Source organism: Camarhynchus parvulus, chromosome Z, assembly GCF_901933205.1.
Source record: "Camarhynchus parvulus chromosome Z, STF_HiC, whole genome shotgun sequence".
Taxonomy (NCBI): domain Eukaryota; kingdom Metazoa; phylum Chordata; class Aves; order Passeriformes; family Thraupidae; genus Camarhynchus; species Camarhynchus parvulus.
In genome coordinates, this window is record NC_044601.1 from 48,877,945 (window position 1) to 48,895,669 (window position 17,725).

At 38.5% G+C, this 17,725-nt stretch overlaps 1 protein-coding gene across 7 annotated transcripts in view; it reads right to left on the reverse strand.

Annotated features, from left to right (window-relative positions):
* Window positions 1-17,725, reverse strand: part of MAST4 (microtubule associated serine/threonine kinase family member 4) — a 276,947-nt gene that overhangs the window by 169,364 nt on the left and 89,858 nt on the right. Inside the window, exon 1 of one of the 7 annotated variants that reach the window (XM_030968189.1) lies at window positions 11,574-11,678. The exons of 5 other annotated variants lie outside the window; for them this stretch is intronic. In XM_030968189.1, the coding sequence (XP_030824049.1) occupies window positions 11,574-11,612 (39 nt within the window). In that variant the 5' untranslated portion in view covers window positions 11,613-11,678. Of the gene's footprint in view, window positions 1-11,573; window positions 11,686-17,725 lie in introns of those variants that run through there. One more of the 7 variants, XM_030968193.1, reaches the window with a different exon arrangement.

Genomic DNA, 17,725 nt, shown 5'->3' on the forward strand with positions numbered 1-17,725 from the left:
CTGTTCTATTCAACTACCAAACCACTACACTGTATATTTTTAACTGCTCTGAAGATTCCTTTTTTCTTTCTTTCTTTCTACTGCAATGTTAAAATGTTACTCTGTTATAATTCATCTCTTTAGGAGGGTTATGTAAATACAGCTGTGAGGGTACAGCAAAAATACAAGAAAGGACAAAGCAAATAAGAAAATTAGGAACAAAAATTATGTGTTAGAATGTGATGTGTTTAGTCTGATTTTTCTCTTTCTTTCTTTCTTGCCTCAAAAGGGCCAAGATATCAGCAACAAAGAATGCCATTCAACTTCTGATAGCTCAGTAGTTTTAGGATATAGCAAAGGAAGCAGTAAATATTGTGGGATGGCTACATAATCAAGTCATTTCACATTACTAAAACCTTCAACAGCAGCAGGGAACACTAATTTACCACATTACCCAGCTATGTTTTTATTAATTATATGACACAATTCAGAAAGTCAGCATGCTACATCAGCATCAGTATCTCTTCCTACACACAGCTTCCTGGCACAGTTACCTGCTGAAGAGATCTGTGAACAACACCAAGGCCATCTCTATCAGCTATCTGCCTGGTAAAAGCTACTGGTGATTAGACTGGGTCCATCCAGTTATGATCATTTCATACTTAATCCTTGAAGTGTGTTAGTAGATAAAATTTTGACATCTGTTTTATTCTATTACATTCTATCTGTTGTAAGGTTATGTCTTAGCTGCTGTGAGGTCACCAGTAGCCTTGCAGTCCTGTGCAAATAAATTTCTCTGTGTTTCAACTTAGCAGAGATAATGAAATGCTATTCCTGTTTCAGCAACAACATGAAACTAGGAAAGAGGAAAAAACAAAAGATCTAGGGACACTAAAGTAAATTATTCAAATTTTGAGTGGTATGGGTGCGGATTGGTTAATCAGCTTCTCATAATGAAAAAGGAGGGGAAAAGAGTAGTCCTTACAGGCACTGGGAGCCTTTTTCTCATAAATTCAACTTATTAGAACAATTTGATACTTCATGAGAGATAGAGGTAGTAGGGATGTGCAGAGAGCGAGGGAGGCTGTACACATTTTGTTCTCACAAAAATTCACAAAACTAGACAGCAGAACATACTCTGCTTACAGGCCATGATACTGAAAATTCACCAACATTTAAAGGGTATACAGTGTGGAAAAGCTGAATTACTCAAGGTGACACGCAAATAATGCAACAGATTGATGATGAAACTATGAGAATCAATTTAGGCAAAGACAGATCAGCAGGTGTTCAGAAGCTTGGAATTTAACCTTCTGATAATACAGTATAATCCAAAAATGTCTCCAAGCCCTTGTGCTGGTGCAAGAGGTAACAAACAATGCAGTATAATCCTGCATCGTAGTCTCCATGACTTCAAAGTATGCTAAATTCAAATTACTCATTTTTGTAAAACAGAGCAGCAGACAGTAGGCAAATCAGCATGCCAAGTGTGGGGGCAGGACCATGTTATAAATTGTAACACACAGTCCTTTTCTCTCAGCTTTAGATTCAAGCAAGTGTGACATGTTTTGGGATTTACTGGGGGGAGAGGTGCATTGGTGTGGCTTGGTTTTTAACTACTAAGATTCATTTCTTAGATTTAGCTACTAAGATTTAACTACTAAGTTCATTTCCTGCTGATGTCCACTGCCCCAAAATTTGAATTTCAGTGTAATACTTAACTAGGCTCTGAGCCAAGCTTTATAGGCTGACCAGGAAAGCTTTTTCTGCTTCAGAGGCATCTCACAGCAGAAAAAAAGCATAGTTAAGTAAGAAAGATTTATACATAGTTATGGAATTTAAAAACCAGTCATAACTGTTTGTCAGTTATTTGACAAACAGTGTCACATTATGGCACAACTGACAATCCTTCAGCCAAGGAAAGATATCATGTCAATAAAAAGCAACACATGTGCTGTTTCAATTTTGAACAAGTAAGAAAACAAACCCTTGAAAGCTCTCTCCCAAACAGAACATGAACCAAAGGCCAGGAATGCATCTTGCACCAATTAAGCTGTTAGCAACAGAAAGTACTGGCAGATGAAAAAATCATCTCAGGTAAATTTCTGTATCCCATTCTTGCAGCACAGCAACAGATGTTAAATTCTGAGTAACAAAAATGTGTAACTAACATGTTTGCTGAAATTGCTTGGCAGTCTAACACATCAGTGTGCCAGACTCTCCCATTAGCACTCCTAGTTATGGCACTCCCCTCTTCTCCCTAACCACATCCGGTTCTATGCAGACAATCATTGCAGCTTTTGAACAAAGAACATTGGGCCATTTTGAAGGAGAAAAGGGCAATAACTAATTTTTGACAGGATCTTCATTGATTACTGCATTTCCTCACTGGTACTAGAGAGAACGCACATGAACAATAAGTGCTTTAAATAAGACCTTTTTTCTAGAACAGCTCCTTTGCAGAAACTCATCCATTTAAAAGTGACTGAATCTTCCCCATGTATCTCCTGAGAGCCTGAAGACAGGAAAACACACTTCACAAATCTATAAGCCAGACCAGCTTTACTGGACTCAGCATCAGAAGAGGTTAGTATTGATTTGTCAGATGGACTTCACATCAGAAAGAAATCATATTAACATAATTGAAGGTGTCTTTAGGGTGAAACAGGCAATCAAAAGGCATACACTACTACATTTTGCAGCAGTGCTAAAAAACTAACTGGAAGCTTCCATTCTTCCTCTTAAAATAAAGGAAGAGGCATAAGGTGTTACAGGAACCATTAAAAGACATCAGCCCTAAGCATACAAAAATAAATACACAGGAACAGAAATGTAGAAAACAAAATGCACACACAAAAAAGGTGTTTGTTCTCTTGTTATTCTACTCTAAAACCCCTGAACACCATAAAAAATCAGACAAAAAAATCAGTTCCAAAGTCTTCTCACAAATGCTCAAAAATATTCAAGTCGTGATCTTCCATCTCTATGAGATAAGACTAGCATTTTCCTGTGACTATAAGGAGAATGTAAGAAAGAATGCCAGAAGACAAAAAGGAGAAAAAAAAGTTGGCATTACTGGTTAGGTAAATTGCATGCAACATAAAACAAATTCCAAAGACACATGAAAAAAATTTGTGCTGAAATATGAGGAATAAAGCAATGCAAAGTCCTAAGAGCAAGAAAGACAACCACTATTTGAGAAATTACACTGAAGCAACTTAACAGTCAGTCAAGATGCTGCTCCAGTCTAGCAGGCACTAGCCTCTTCAGAAGATCGCAGTCATATGCAATGAGGTCTTTGCAGTTACCTCATACAAATGCACTTGTTAAGCATTAAATCTCTTATCACAACCACGAAACAAAGCACTTAAATGCAGTAATAGCCCCTACTCAAGTCATAGATGTGATATGCTCAACCTCAAATCTACTCTGCTGCCAATCAACCCAAAAAATTTGTAGATTTTGGCTACCCTGTCCTAAAAACAATTTTGAACTGTTGCCTCCAGACAGTAGCAAACACTCATGACTAAAGTAACAAATATTAAAATGCTCTTAATGCTTGAATGTTAAAGCCTTCTATTTATCATTGTCAGTCTAATAATACACCATACTTGACTACTACTTTGCTTACACCAAATAAACTGTGATACTCTTCAATGTTAAAACACAAATACTGAATCTATCTTGAAGAACTGAAAGAGACAAGCACATGAATATAGAATCAGAGTAACATGGAATGTAGCTCTTACTCTTGTCACAAACATTTGCTCTAATTTTTCATTTATATTATTCCTTCCTTATTGAACTTCTCGACATTTACTAAAATCTCAAAAAAAAAAAAAAGTAATTTAAAACTAAAAAGCTGGGTTCCCAAGGGGCACTGAAGTCCTAAAATCAATTTTCCACTCATAACCTAAATTTTCCAGCTGTGCTCATGAGTGTTGTATTCATAAAAGATAAGAGTTTGGGGAATACTTCCACGTTCTTCTGCACACAAATTCTGACTGCTGAATTCCCCTAATGTATCTGCACAACTTGGGTACATACCACTAGGCTTTTTTTAAAGCAACTGAAATGGTATTCTTCTAGCGGCATAATTTAAAGCAAAGTGGTAAAACACCTTAAAAAACCCTTTTCACATCAAAAGAACTCAGAAGTTAAAGCAAGCACACACTTTCATACAATTAGCACATTTTCCTTACTTTTCACATAGAAAGAGAAAGTTACACTGAGGAACAGGAGAGAATCTACATTAGCTGAAACACATCTTCAGATATGTTCCTGTATTTGATATAATATGATTTATCTGTAGAGAAAACCAAAAATATTCAAATACACAAAACACATGCAGAAACATGCACACTTCAAGCTGTAGCTTTCTAGGACTAAAATACTATCAGAAGACATGACAAAACATATCAATGCACCCCAGTCAATTTTACAGGGCAGATGTGCTGAAGTATTTCCAGGTTCCAGACAGCTGAAAGTGAAATTCGAAAAACATGTGTTGTTTCATAACAGTAACTACCAGTTACCACTAGCTCATCTTCTGACCACAGACCATCTATTAGTTTAATTAGACTGTAAGTTTCATTACTAAAACATTTTCTTCAGATTTGACCACTTGCAACATTTTCTTTTACAGAACCCAGACAAGGATGGAATATTTTACATTGTGCTTCTAAAACCGGATCTCCTATTTCTGACAGGAAAGCTTAAACTTGTAATATTTTTCAATGTGCATGTTCATAGCTTTGAAATAATGTCTTGGTTGGGGAGGATAATCAGATGCCATAGAAGTGTTACGTAACATCCTTATGAAACTAAGCCAAGCATATATACACAAAACAAAGGAATTTCATAAAGGACAAAGTACTCCAAATAAAACATGCACTGTAAAAACCTGGAATTTTGCTGCTAAAGTCTCTGAAGAGCTTGTTTTTTATCAAGGGCACAGACCTTGCAAGTGCAAGTGCAAGCATCCTTTTTGTCTCTAATCCCAGCTGTTGTATGCCACTGAGGAGCACTAAACTTTAGACCTAAAATCAAGGGGAAGTTGAATGAAGGGAATTCAAGAGGGACACGAGTTACAAACTCAGACAAAGTAATTGAATAAGATTACAGAAAGCCAGAGTTGCTGACAGAAGACAATGATGTTCTGATTTACATTGGATGAAGCAAGGATCCTACAAAAAGGTTAGTATTGCAGAAGTTAGTGCTACATGTATAAGAGGAAAAGTAAAGCCAAGAAAACAAGACCAAAAACAATTATGAAATTGCAGTATTGAATGTTCTGCATTGAAATCATAGCAGTAACTTACAGATTTTTATGTAATTTTAATGTTCAAATGAATAATTGGTACTGTTATAAGCAATTTGAAGCAAATATTGCCTCAGTCTAATAGAAGGAATTATTAGCATCTCAAAGCCTGTGGGCAATTTTGAGAAAACCACTAACTTAACAAATCTAAAACTTTTGACTTTTAAAGCAAATGTAGTTTATCAGTTGGTTAAAGCAAATCTAAAATCATTATGTAAAATATGACACGTGAACCAGCATCACAATCAAAACTGCATCAAATTCAAAGGAAGCAACTTATAAAAGATTTGAAAAGAAAACACAGACAATTACTAGTTTCATTAGTTGTGACAAAGTAAGTAAAACCATTTGTCAAACCAAGGACATTTCATGGAAGTTTATTTAAAAAATCCTGTTTCAATAAGTTACTGTCCTTCATGCAGCTATTATTCCTACTGTTACCAACAAAACAGGCAAAGAAAAAATTAAATTTAAAAAACCCACACAAGTAGATTTTGGAGATAAGCCAAGTGACTCAGAAATAGGAGCTAACAAGTACACAGAGGATGCCAAAGCTGCTTGATTTTATGACCCTTAGAGCACAACTGAGATCAGTTCAAATCATTAGAGACTCTACCACTGAGCTCACCAAAGGATTTGACACAAAGAAATGTTAAGTTTATGTTCCACCTTCTAAACCTAATACAAAACAGTCAGTCAGCTTTGTGACATATTGCAGACTTTATCAAGAAATGTTGCTACAATTATCAGAAGGCATTAGTAAGAAGTGTGATATGGGCTACAGGCACCAAGGTTGGCCCCATGCCAAATATTTTAGCTCTGAATGCAGCATGGTGCTTTCTTTCCTTTTTTTGATATTGGACTCTGAAATAAAGTGACCACAATATACAGAAAAGCAAAGACAGAGTGGGGGCCGGGGGGGTGTTAATCTGAAAGATTAACCCTTTCAGAAAAGCTTTCACAGCTCAAATAATAGGAAAATATGTCTGGCACAAAGTGTTTTACAGGACCTGACAAACATGTAACAATGCATGAATGTCTGCAAAGTAGAGGTGAATAAACTGATCAAGAGATTGCACACTCTATTAGGCCTGCACAAGTGACAACTAAGAAGGAGAGGAAATATGTTCTTTATCTCAGTATCTCTTCTCTCAGAAGGCTGGTCTTTAGCTTTCTAACGGCAGCTATCACTGCCTATCACTATTTAAGCCAAGAAACTATCTATTCTAACTTTAGATATCTCTTAGTACCTAAGATGCCCTGTTTTCTATAACAGTGTATAGAATGACTCATAAATATGGCTCTATCCAGAAAAAATACCAAAAAATTTAGGGTCTTTTTACATTTTACATCTATATATGTTGCTCATGCAATGCGCTCATAAAATGAAAGAGCAAGTGTCACAATTTAAGTAGTTCTGAGCAGCTCAATTACTCCAAAATTTTTGTGGTTTTAGTAAATGTAGAGAAGTTTAGTTTGCAAGTGTGGCGCCTTTCAGGCAGGTCTGGGCATAACTACTAAGTAGGGCATCAATGGAGTGCACAGACCCACACAGCTATTCCCATACCACATGGGAAGTGTTACATCAGTCTGCTTCTTAACTGATTATCTGAATCCACTGCAAACTGCAATTTTTGTTTGTTTGTTTGTTTGTTTTAAATCCTTCTCTGGTTCCACGCCCTCCACAAAATTTTTCTTACACACACAGACTGAGAGGCAGAGAGATACATGAAACCTGATTCACAGTTACACAACTCATCTTTGATACTGCAAAACCATTTCCACTAATACAGAAACACCAGCAGAAACAATGGCTAAGGTCTCTCCCGCCTAGAGAAGAACACTGACATACACAGTATTCAAACCAGTGAAAATTAAGAACGCTGCCAGAACCTCCTCTGTAAGACTGACTTTTACACCCTTTTTTCTTCACTCTGCAGGAGACACCAGGCCAAATTCCAACTAATGATCTTCAACTTTTATCTTTTTTTTTCCTCAGCAGAGCACCCAAACACAAACTGCATTTAGAAAAGAGATAGTTACAGCCTACCTCTTTCCTTTCCTCTCCTGTAGAGTGTGGCTTCCAAGATAACCCTTTTACTTCACACATCAATTTTCACTATTTCAGAAAGAATTATTTTCATTAAACCTTCTTCTCCAAAGAAATCTCACCTGACTAGGAGTTGTGAGTAAGGCCATTTTTTTCCGTGAAGTTCTTTCCTTTCTTTCTGATTTCTCAGTAAATGCATTTCCAGTCAAGCCAATAAGCAAGCACTTAGAAAAGTCTCTGAGGTATGACTTTTTGCAAAGGTCTCAACAATTTATGTACCATATTTCAAAACATCTATCTGCAAAAATAACTGTTTTCCTGTACTGAAGACAGAAGAAAGGAGTAGTCAAGGCTACATAATGACTGTGGCCCTTGCCATCTTTTCTAGAAACACATGGAATTGGTATAAATTGATTTTCTCAAATCCACAAAAACAGCAACTTTCTATTTACACCACATTTTCCTTTACATTGCCTACTTCCATTTCTACAGCCATAAGTCTGGATTTTGTGATTAAATTATTTTTACTTCATACCCATTGCCCCCTCAAATCAAAGCACATATTAGATTTCCAAGTGGAATTTTCCATGTTGACTATAATCATATCACTGCAAACAATGCAGTGCAGTCACCCTGAATTTAAAGAAGGATTAGATTCCTTATGAAAATTTTCCAGCATTGGAAAAAAAAAAAAGTGTATATATACCTAGAGAGAAGAAAAGAAATAAACACAGCATTTTCTTTGACATTTGAGAGGTTTCATGTACATCTGCTTTCTCTGCTGTTGGTCAGTTTCTCTGCAAGTCTAATTAAAAAAGCTCATGTAATTACCCAAAGATTTACAAGACACTGTTTACGAACCACTTAAAGGAGAACTGAAATTAGCAAAAGGAAAAGTGAAGGCCCAAAGCATCTCTCTGACAAAGTGAAAGCTTCATCAGCACTGGAAGCATGACTGAAGCTGACTGCTTCTGGCAGTAAGGTTTCTCCCACATTCCCATATCCTTACAGATTCAGGAAAATATGTGCTACCTTTACCATCCATGTCTGGGTTCGGAGTCGTTAGTTTAAGGCAATAGGACATACACTGCTTAGTCAAACAACTACAAACATAGGTTGTTAGCAGACTGCAATTAAGAATGTAATTAATAATGTGCAACAAGTAATTAGCTGTTTTCACCTTTTTCAAATTTATTTGCAAGAAATTGTTATTTCAATCCATACTAAACTGCACTTTAAAAACTCAGAAGTTGAAAGAAATTATCAATTTTATCCTGATGTTTCTTACCAAAAAAGTGTTCTTTGCAATTAAACTTTCAGAATCTGCTCATTGAAAAGGAGCATATACTACAGATTCAGATGCCTTTATTCTTCTATAAATACAAACACACAGCTAGACACAAGAAAGAGGTTGTAGTAAGATTAAGTAGATATGTGTACTCAGGTTGCAACCAGTTAAAGGCTCCATTTCTCTCAGAAGCCTCAACAGAAAATCTTTTACATATCAAGCTGAAACACGATTTATCCAAGTCTACGTACTTACTTAAGTCTAGTATTTTGAGATTCAATTCAAGCTACTTCCTGGCTTTTTTTAAAACACAGCATGATGGTACAAGGCACTAAACACAACCACATCAGGTTCCCATCTAAAAGGAAATGGTTTGTGTGTCCTGTAAATCAAGCTTTGAAGCAAACTGTGTACAAAGCAAAAAGAAAACCAGCAGTTATACCAACTTTGCTTTTAATTTACTCATATGCTATTTATCATTGTATCCTCAGTTTAATTTAAATGCACCCTCATCTAAGAAAGCACACAGCTTTTAAGCAGATTTACCTGCTTTTAACATTTCTACTTCTAACCAAGAGAACTGACAAAGTTACATGAAGTTATCTGACCTTATATTGAAGATCACAGTTATTTCAGAACAGTCTTAACTCACAAAATTTCCTTTTCCTCCATTGATTTTTGGGGGTCACTGTTTTGCTATTTGGAGGGGGAGGTGGGTGTTTTGTTGTGGGGGGTTTTGTCTGTTTGGATTCGGTGTTTTTTCATTTGGAGGTTTTTGGGGTGTTTTGGGGTTTTTTTATTCTCTTGGGGTTTTTTTGTTTATTTATTTCAGAATATACTCAATAGTCTTTACACAAGAGTATCAATAACACATGAAAAAGAAGAAGGGGCAAAATACATGGATTACTCCCACAGAAAACAAAGAGTGGAGAGTTATTTAGGGTTGGTGGTTTTTTATGGTAAAAACATATACTATGACTATAAAATAACCAAGTCACTATTTTGGAATGTACTATAATATCAAAAGGTCAGCAAAGTAAACAATTCAGACACTTAATATTTATTAACAAAACTTAAAACAGCAGCTACACCCCTTGTCATAAAACCTGCTTCCAGCTCACAAGATCATCATACCAGTCTCTAGGCTAGTTGCATGAACACAGATGAAAACAGAAACAAAGCAACAGAAGAACATAAGGAGAGCAAGAGGACAATATAAAGACAGATTCACTTTAATGGTTTAATGAATACAACTTAAGTGTAAACAGCATTTCTATCCCTCCCATCTTCTTCTAAATGATAGTATGCCAATTTTAACACTTCTGACCACTGGCTAATTTTCTCCATTCTAGGACCAGGTGCTAAGGACAGTCATAAAGTACACATCTTCAAAAACTGCATGCACTGCAAGTGTGAATAGGCCCCTCTGCTACTTGGATTAGTCACTGTATAACTCTCAATACTCTTAGGTGACTGTAAATAAGCTGTAAAATATTTTTGGTATTCATTCAAAATTGTTTTGTTAAAGTTACAGAAAATAAAATAAAAATAACATCTGCAGAACTCAACACATTTCCTTCACACAAAGGTTTAAGTTTTAACTTAATCAGACCAGACTGCAGTTCAATTCAAAAGGAAGAAATCCGGTTTACACTACTAAATGGATTAGAGCAGGTTTAAGAGAAGGAAATCCGGTTTCACCATGAAGATATACCTCCTGAAACTCTTATATCCTTTAAAAGCTGTCATCCGCGGTCTCAACCTGCAGCAGAGATTCTCCCCCCTACTTGGCTATCAATTGATAGAAAATATTTAAGATATAAGGACTGACTAAAGTAACTTTTTATGAAAGTTACTTACTTTACACAAGCAAGTGTTATCGTACAAAAAGTTAAAGAAAAGTTAATGGATTCTTTGAAAGGCCCAAGAGAATTTGAGGACGTCCATATCCTGCATAACAACATGTGCTAGAGATTCGACTTGTATACCTCTATCTAACAAAAACTGTCGCACTGGATCAGCACCAAGTTGAAAGCACTTCAAAAAGGGTGTCTTACTAAAAAGTTTAGAACTGTGCAAGTTCAGTGCATGTTAAACGCTTTATGGGGGTTTATATTGCTTAAGAATAACGATCCCAAATGTATGGAGACTTTCCTTTTCACCCTCCTCCCATTGAAATTGCAGATGTGGAGGAAAACAAAAGAAAGGAAGTACATTCATCGCTGAGAGCTACTCGAGAAAAGGGGCTTTCTGAACAATGGGCCGTAATGATGTAGTTTGAGGTGGTGCTCCATTTTGGTGAAACATTAAAAAAGTAACTACACCGTCTATTCGACTGTAGTCACATATTCTTTATTAATACACTTTCTGCCAATAGATATATGTATATAACTACGCACATTTTAATTATTTGAGCGGCTTATGCATTATCCTAGAAGGGTATACAGTTCGAGTCTTGGCTTCAAACAACATACGGTACCAACACTGTGTCATAAGCCTCGCTCTATTTGGGATACGGGGTTTTCTAGAGTTAAGGGACGCCAGCGAGAAAAGTCAGCCCAAAGCCGCTCGGGAAAGGAAGACGCACCCGCTCCGCCGTTCAACAAAGTGCGCCGCAGCCGGCCGGAGCGCCGAGCCCCGCCAAACTTTCACCCCCCGGTAACGCCCGTCCGCTGCCCGGCCCGGAGCGCGGCTGGCGGGGAGAATCATGCCGCCGCCGCCGCCGCTCTCGGCTCCTCGGGAAGCGCCCGGGCACGGGCTGCACTGCCGGCTCCGCGGACAAGCCCGCCGCCCGGCCCCGGCAGCCCGGCCGCCGCCGCCGCCGCCCGCCCACAGGTGTCCCCCCGCCGCCGCGCCCGCGGCACCGCGCCCCGCCGCAGGTGAGGAGGGCAACTTCCCAACTGCGGGGAGCGCGCCCCGCCCCGCCCCGCCCCTACCTGCAGCCCGCGCCTCCGCAGGATGCCCGGCTCGTCCATGCCGGCGCTCCGCCGCCCTCACGCCGCGCGGCGCCGCCTGGCCATGCCGGACCGCCCGGAGCCCGCTCCGCATCCCCGCAGCTGCCGAGCGCTGACATCACGCCCGCGCCGATTGGCGCCGCCGCCGCACGTGACCGCGCGAGGCGCGCGCCCCGGCAACTTCGGGGCGCAGTCCGGGGCCGCTCCGCAGCGCCCGCGCCGTGCCTGCTGCCGCTCGGGCACCCCGGCGCCACAGCCACGGGGAACGAGCTTCCCTTTCCTTGCGGGATGGAACTGCAGCAGGGCTGTAATTAGCGGCACCGTGTGAGAAGCCGCGCCCCACTGGATTCCCAAGTGCGGCTGCGGAGAACCCGCGGAGAGAGGACGGATTGTCTCAGGGGTGCAGGCACCGCGGCCAGCAGGTCCGGCTGTGACCTTGGGCTTGTCGCCCGAGAACCTCTCATCGGCTCAGCTGACCCGACCGGTGCAAGGAAAACTCGTCTCCGTCAAAAACTAGGTGCTAGATCCTTAAAGGTTATGTCTGAAAGCACAGATTTTAAGGAGGAAAACGGCAGTGGGAGTTTTCGTATCTTCCAAGCTGCTGGTTAAACAGATCACTGATTTATTTTTTTTCCCTCTCAAAGGCTGTCACCATATTATTAGCTATTCACCCATTAACAGTCTAAGATGAGGCTACGACAATCACACTCTTAAATCTAGTATGAAAAAGAAATATTGATTTCGTGTCATATTGCATCATTTTGAGAAGTAGTCCATGTACATTCCACAGTAGTAAAACCTGCCAGGAGCAAAGGCATTTAGAACAAAAAAAAAATGAAGGATTGCTGAAAGGATAACACTGAGCAGTAACAGCTTATCTGAAGAACAGAGAAAGAAAAGGCTGCTGTATTCCCTGCCCCCAACCCTCAACTCTTCTTCATGCAACTGAAATGCATTAAAGTTATTGTTTTACACTTGTTACAATTAAAAAATATATAATTTCTGCTATTAAGCTACATTTCTCAGATACTTCCAACTGTATCATTCTAAAAAGCAGTCAATTTTTATCTAAATTACACAGTGACATTAACTGACTTTCTTCTTCTCTGTCCCTCCATGTCTCCAGCTCCAAATGCATCCATCACATTTGGTCAATGGCTTAAAATTCAGCCACCACAGACTTCAGGTACAGGATTAGAGCAGTACTTTAGTTAAGAAACAAGACACTCATACTGACCAAAACTCCGGTTCCACAAGAGGGAGACAAGGAAACTCAAACAGACTGAGAGATTTACAAATCTGTAGGCCAGAAGGGGATATGCAACCATCCTGCCTTCCTCTGTAACAAATGCTACTCATCCCTCCTGAATTCATTTTTCAAGAGTAGTATCTCTAAGCAGCATGCTGACCCTAGTGAAAACTTTTTTGCTTTACAGAATCAAACTGAAAAGTGACTAGATCCCCTCACCTGCTTAAAACAGAGGGGAAAAAATGTTACATTATCTCCTCTGGATTCCACCCAATATTCCTGTTTTCCCTTTTCCATTTCAGTGTCCTCTTCCTTCTTCTTATAACATTTTAAAAATTTGTCCCAATCATTTGCATCCATGTTGTCCTCACATAGGATCTCTTCTGTGTTTGTGTTTCCAAAAAAAACACAGGCAAATGAATGACAATTTAAATGCTGTTGCATGCTTCCAGTAAGGGTGGCAAAAATTAATTAACCAAAGACTGTGAAATTTCAAGGATGAGAGGCAAAATCTTACCACTTGTCTCTCATGACACACTGCAAGTTTCAGCTGCAAGGTTGTTTGCATTTTTACACCCAATCTTTATACACATTGCACAAGTTTTATTTTAATCACTGAAATGAAAAATCTCTCAACACTGAATTTATCAGTTCCTTTAAAGGTAAATAATACTGAAGTACTGAAGCCATCATTTCAGGGTAACTGTGTATTTAACTGTGTATGTATGAATTAAAAGTACCCATGCCATCTAGCTCAGAGGTCAGTACTGGCACAACAGTATAACAAAGTCGTACCAAGTAACGTGTCACTGACAGGCAGAGATGCAAAAAGTCCACAGTCTAACAAAACCCCTCAAGTATCACTGAAGCTATAATTTCATAGCAGAACAATTTACAGAAGGAATATAGGCAGACAAAGAGCAGAGATGTACACGCACAAAGAAACTATCCAACTACAGAGTGCAAGTGTAACATGTTTTGCAATATGCTGAAGGTCACTGGTACAGCTACCTAAGTAATACTGGAAGGCAGAAGAATGAAACAAAGAGAAGACTGCCTTCCAGTGGAAGATGAGATAAATCCCAAATAGAAGAGTATAAAACTATCTTTCAGTGAGAAGTGCATTCACTATCAATTCTATAAGTGGCATTTTCCTAGGCTTATGCTGCATTTTATAAAGGTGTACTGGAAGAAACTGAAAGGCAGATGTTTGCACATAAAAAGGAAAGCATCCACTTAATTTTCTCACAATTTATTAATATCTTTAGTTATTGCCAAAAGTGCATCTTCACGTTTAAAAATGCATATAGCATAGTTTTTTCTGGACGCTTTCATTATTTTCAGACTATAATATCAGTTATATTCACCATCAAAACCATGGCAGGTAAGACTGTGGTATATAAGAATTTGTGTTTTAGAAGAAAAATCCATGCTCTTTGAAATGTTTAATATAATTATCCTAATATTCATATATATGAAATACAGCAAAATACCTCACATATACTTTCACATCACTTGCAGCAGAAAGGCTTAATTCAATTGTACATGCACCACAAAATAAAATGTGTACAGCAAATGAAAAAACTTTTTTTCCTTCCCCCCATCAGGGAAGGCAAAATCATTTTAGGACAACAGTAATCAACCTCCAATTTTGCCAAATTTTTTTCTCCCCTATAAATGAAGCATTTGACCTGATTAAATGTGAAGGATGTTTCAGAATTAATTTAGACACATACTTCTAAGCCCATGTTTATTTAAAGCTGCAAAGAAACATGGTAGAAGATAGTTTTCAGGACAATTACATAAATCTATTAAGTTTTTATCTTCATTCAACTGCCACTTTTTTGCATTAATCATAAAGCTTCACTTTAAAAATAATACTGATTGACAAAACAAGAAAATTTAGAAATCGCTGTAATTACTGAAATCAGCCAATCAACCAGATAAAACCTAAGCATGCAAAACTATATATGAATATGTAACTAGAGTTTTACAATGCAGATTTAATTTAAATTTAATTTTATGCATACACATATCCCATGTGTGGCTGCCACTCTCATACTACACATGGTGGTAGCATATGATAAATCATATTAATTATGCACCATGAAAAAACTCATTTGCACTCTGCCCCTAAGTCTATCTCTGTCAGGGCTATTTCCTATACCTTAAATATTCTACAGCATCCAGTCACCATCACTGAGTTTTAAAAATAATTATTTTCTTCCTAAATGTGAGAATTCATATGCTTAGAATAGATAACAAGCAATGAAATAATTGCCTTATATTCTGATAACCTGCTACCCAAAATAACAGGAACTTTTCTCCAGCACAGGTAAAAAGGGAGCTTTTCATCGTATTTTTGTCCACTGATAAGCTATTCAACTAACTTACTAGGAAAATTAAAGTATTTCAACTGCCATAATTTCACAAGTCAAGGTAAGTGAACTACAACTACAGATACCTGGAACTGATTAACATTAATTCTTATACAGCCTTTTTCTAAGCACATTAGAGACGAGAGAACTATTAGAGTATACCATAGCATGTTCCCCTGGATGTTGTAGTTACAATGGGTTTGAAACAAACTCCTGCAAACACTGTTTTTATGGTTTTGAATGGAGAGCAGCCCCACAGTAATGGACCTGGGGGCCATGGCAGGCTGAACATGAGCCAGCAGTGCCCTGGCAGCCAGGAGGGCCACCCGTGTCCTGTGGGCATCAGGGACAGCATCACCAGCCAGGCAAGGGAGGGGATTGTCCTGCTCTGCTCTGCACTGGGGCAGCCTCACCTCGAGTGCTGGGGGCACTTCTGGGTGCTCCAGTGTAAGAAGGACAGAATGCCATTAGAGAGTGTCCAAAAGAGGGCAACAAAGACGGTGAAGAGTATGGAGGGAAAGCCAGAGCAGCTGAGGTCACTTGGTCTGTTCAGCCTGGAGGAGACTGAGGAGAGAGTCTACAATATCCTCACAAGTGGAAGCAGAGGGACAAGTACTGATCTCTTCAGTCTCAAGACCAGTGACAGGACTTGAGAAAAAGGCACGAAGCTGTCAGGGAGGGTTTAATTTGGATATTAGAAAAAGTTTCTTCACCCAGAGGGTGGCTGGGCACTGGAACAGTAACCCCAGGAAAGCAGTCACAGCACCAGCCTGACAGAGTTTGGACAATGCACTCAGGCACATGGTGTGAATCTTGGGGTGTCCTGCACAAGATCAGGAATTGGATTCAATTATCCTTGTGTGTCCCTTCCCAGACGTGTGATTCTGTGCTTCTGTAGTAGTTTAAAGAATAAACTGTCAAGGGAAGACAACATTACAGTTCCACAAAGGAGCTCAAGTTTATTTTTCTGATGGTCACAAAAGAAATTGAGCCACATTTGTGTTCCACAATCATACTCTGCATATGATTAAGAAATAATCTAGATAACATTCCTGTTCTGTAGCATTCTGAAAACAGTTTCAGTTCCTAAAGGAATTTTACACTGAGTATTTACACTGAATTTTAAACACCCTATTCAGACACAGTACTTTTTTTTTTCTATTACACACACACAAAAAAAAAAAAACCCAAAAACATCACCAGAAGTTTTCAACTGTCCCATACATATATATCCACACCAAACCATCCATACTGTCACTCCAAAATGCTTTGGGGAAAAGGGATTTCATTAGAATCTTAATGGATACCAGATCATCATCACAGGATGTCTCAGAAGCATGAAAGCAAAATCCATGTGTGGTGCTGGGAGATGGGAGACAAGCATATATTTTTTTAATCGATCTGATAGAAGAGAAACAAAAGGGAAGTGAAACAAAATGAAGATTACCTTTAAAGAATTTTATACTTAAGCCATCTTAAGTAAATCAAAGGATTATAGTGTCACTCTGTACTTCTACACAACCCATGAGTTTTCTTTAATGCAATGTTTTTAATGTTATCTGAGGAGAAAAGGGTTATGGAAACAATTCTATCCATCTGCCTCTTGTTCCTTCAAGTTTTGGAAGTTTTGTTATCTGTGAACTGTCACTGAAATTGGCTACAGCACCAGAAGTGAGACATTTAATCAAAATTAGCAGCAAAAATTGACAGACCAACACTTAACACCGTCACTGAGATAAGCGACGCTGAAATCTGCCCGAAGCCACAGATACCTTCTCAGTCTGTACATCTAGACTAGAAAACAGAACTGTAGCTCTGCAATTTATTTTTCAAGAATTTTCTCATATAACCACAGGAAAGGTTGTTGTTTCAGTATTAACAGGAAAGTGTATTTAAGATATTCAGTCAGTGCAGGAATATAGGCCAGCTTAATCACAAACTACTTGAACAGGGTAATGAAAATCCACCACTCAGTTTTCATTATTTCTTTTCCAAGACTTTATTTACCCATAGAAGCTATGCAATGATATAATATGAAGCTGCACATTGCTTTAAGAAATTAAGAAAGGAATTCTCACACTTTAGAATGTTAGGAGCTAAAGTTGCCGTGTCTAAATTTCAGATTGATAAAGCAAATTTATTAATAATTAGTAACATACATTGAAATTCTGAGAAACTAATGAATTTAACAGAATCAAGTTACATCCCCAATATCACAATCAACTGCTAAAAAGGCCCAGTAATTCATATACAATTTTAGACACTGCGACCAATACATATTTTGACTATTTAAAGTGGAAAGGTTACAATATTTCATCTATATAGCCATTGCTGCTCCTGTATACATTTGCCTAATGTCCCTTCTGAGGGCCTACAAAAAGTACAGAATAAATGCTCCATGTGAAACCAACAGCTCCCTTCCAGGGTGTAACATGTTAACCCACTACTTCCCAGAAGAAAACACATATGCTCCACCAGCCAAATGTTTTCAAGGCACTTCTGAGTCC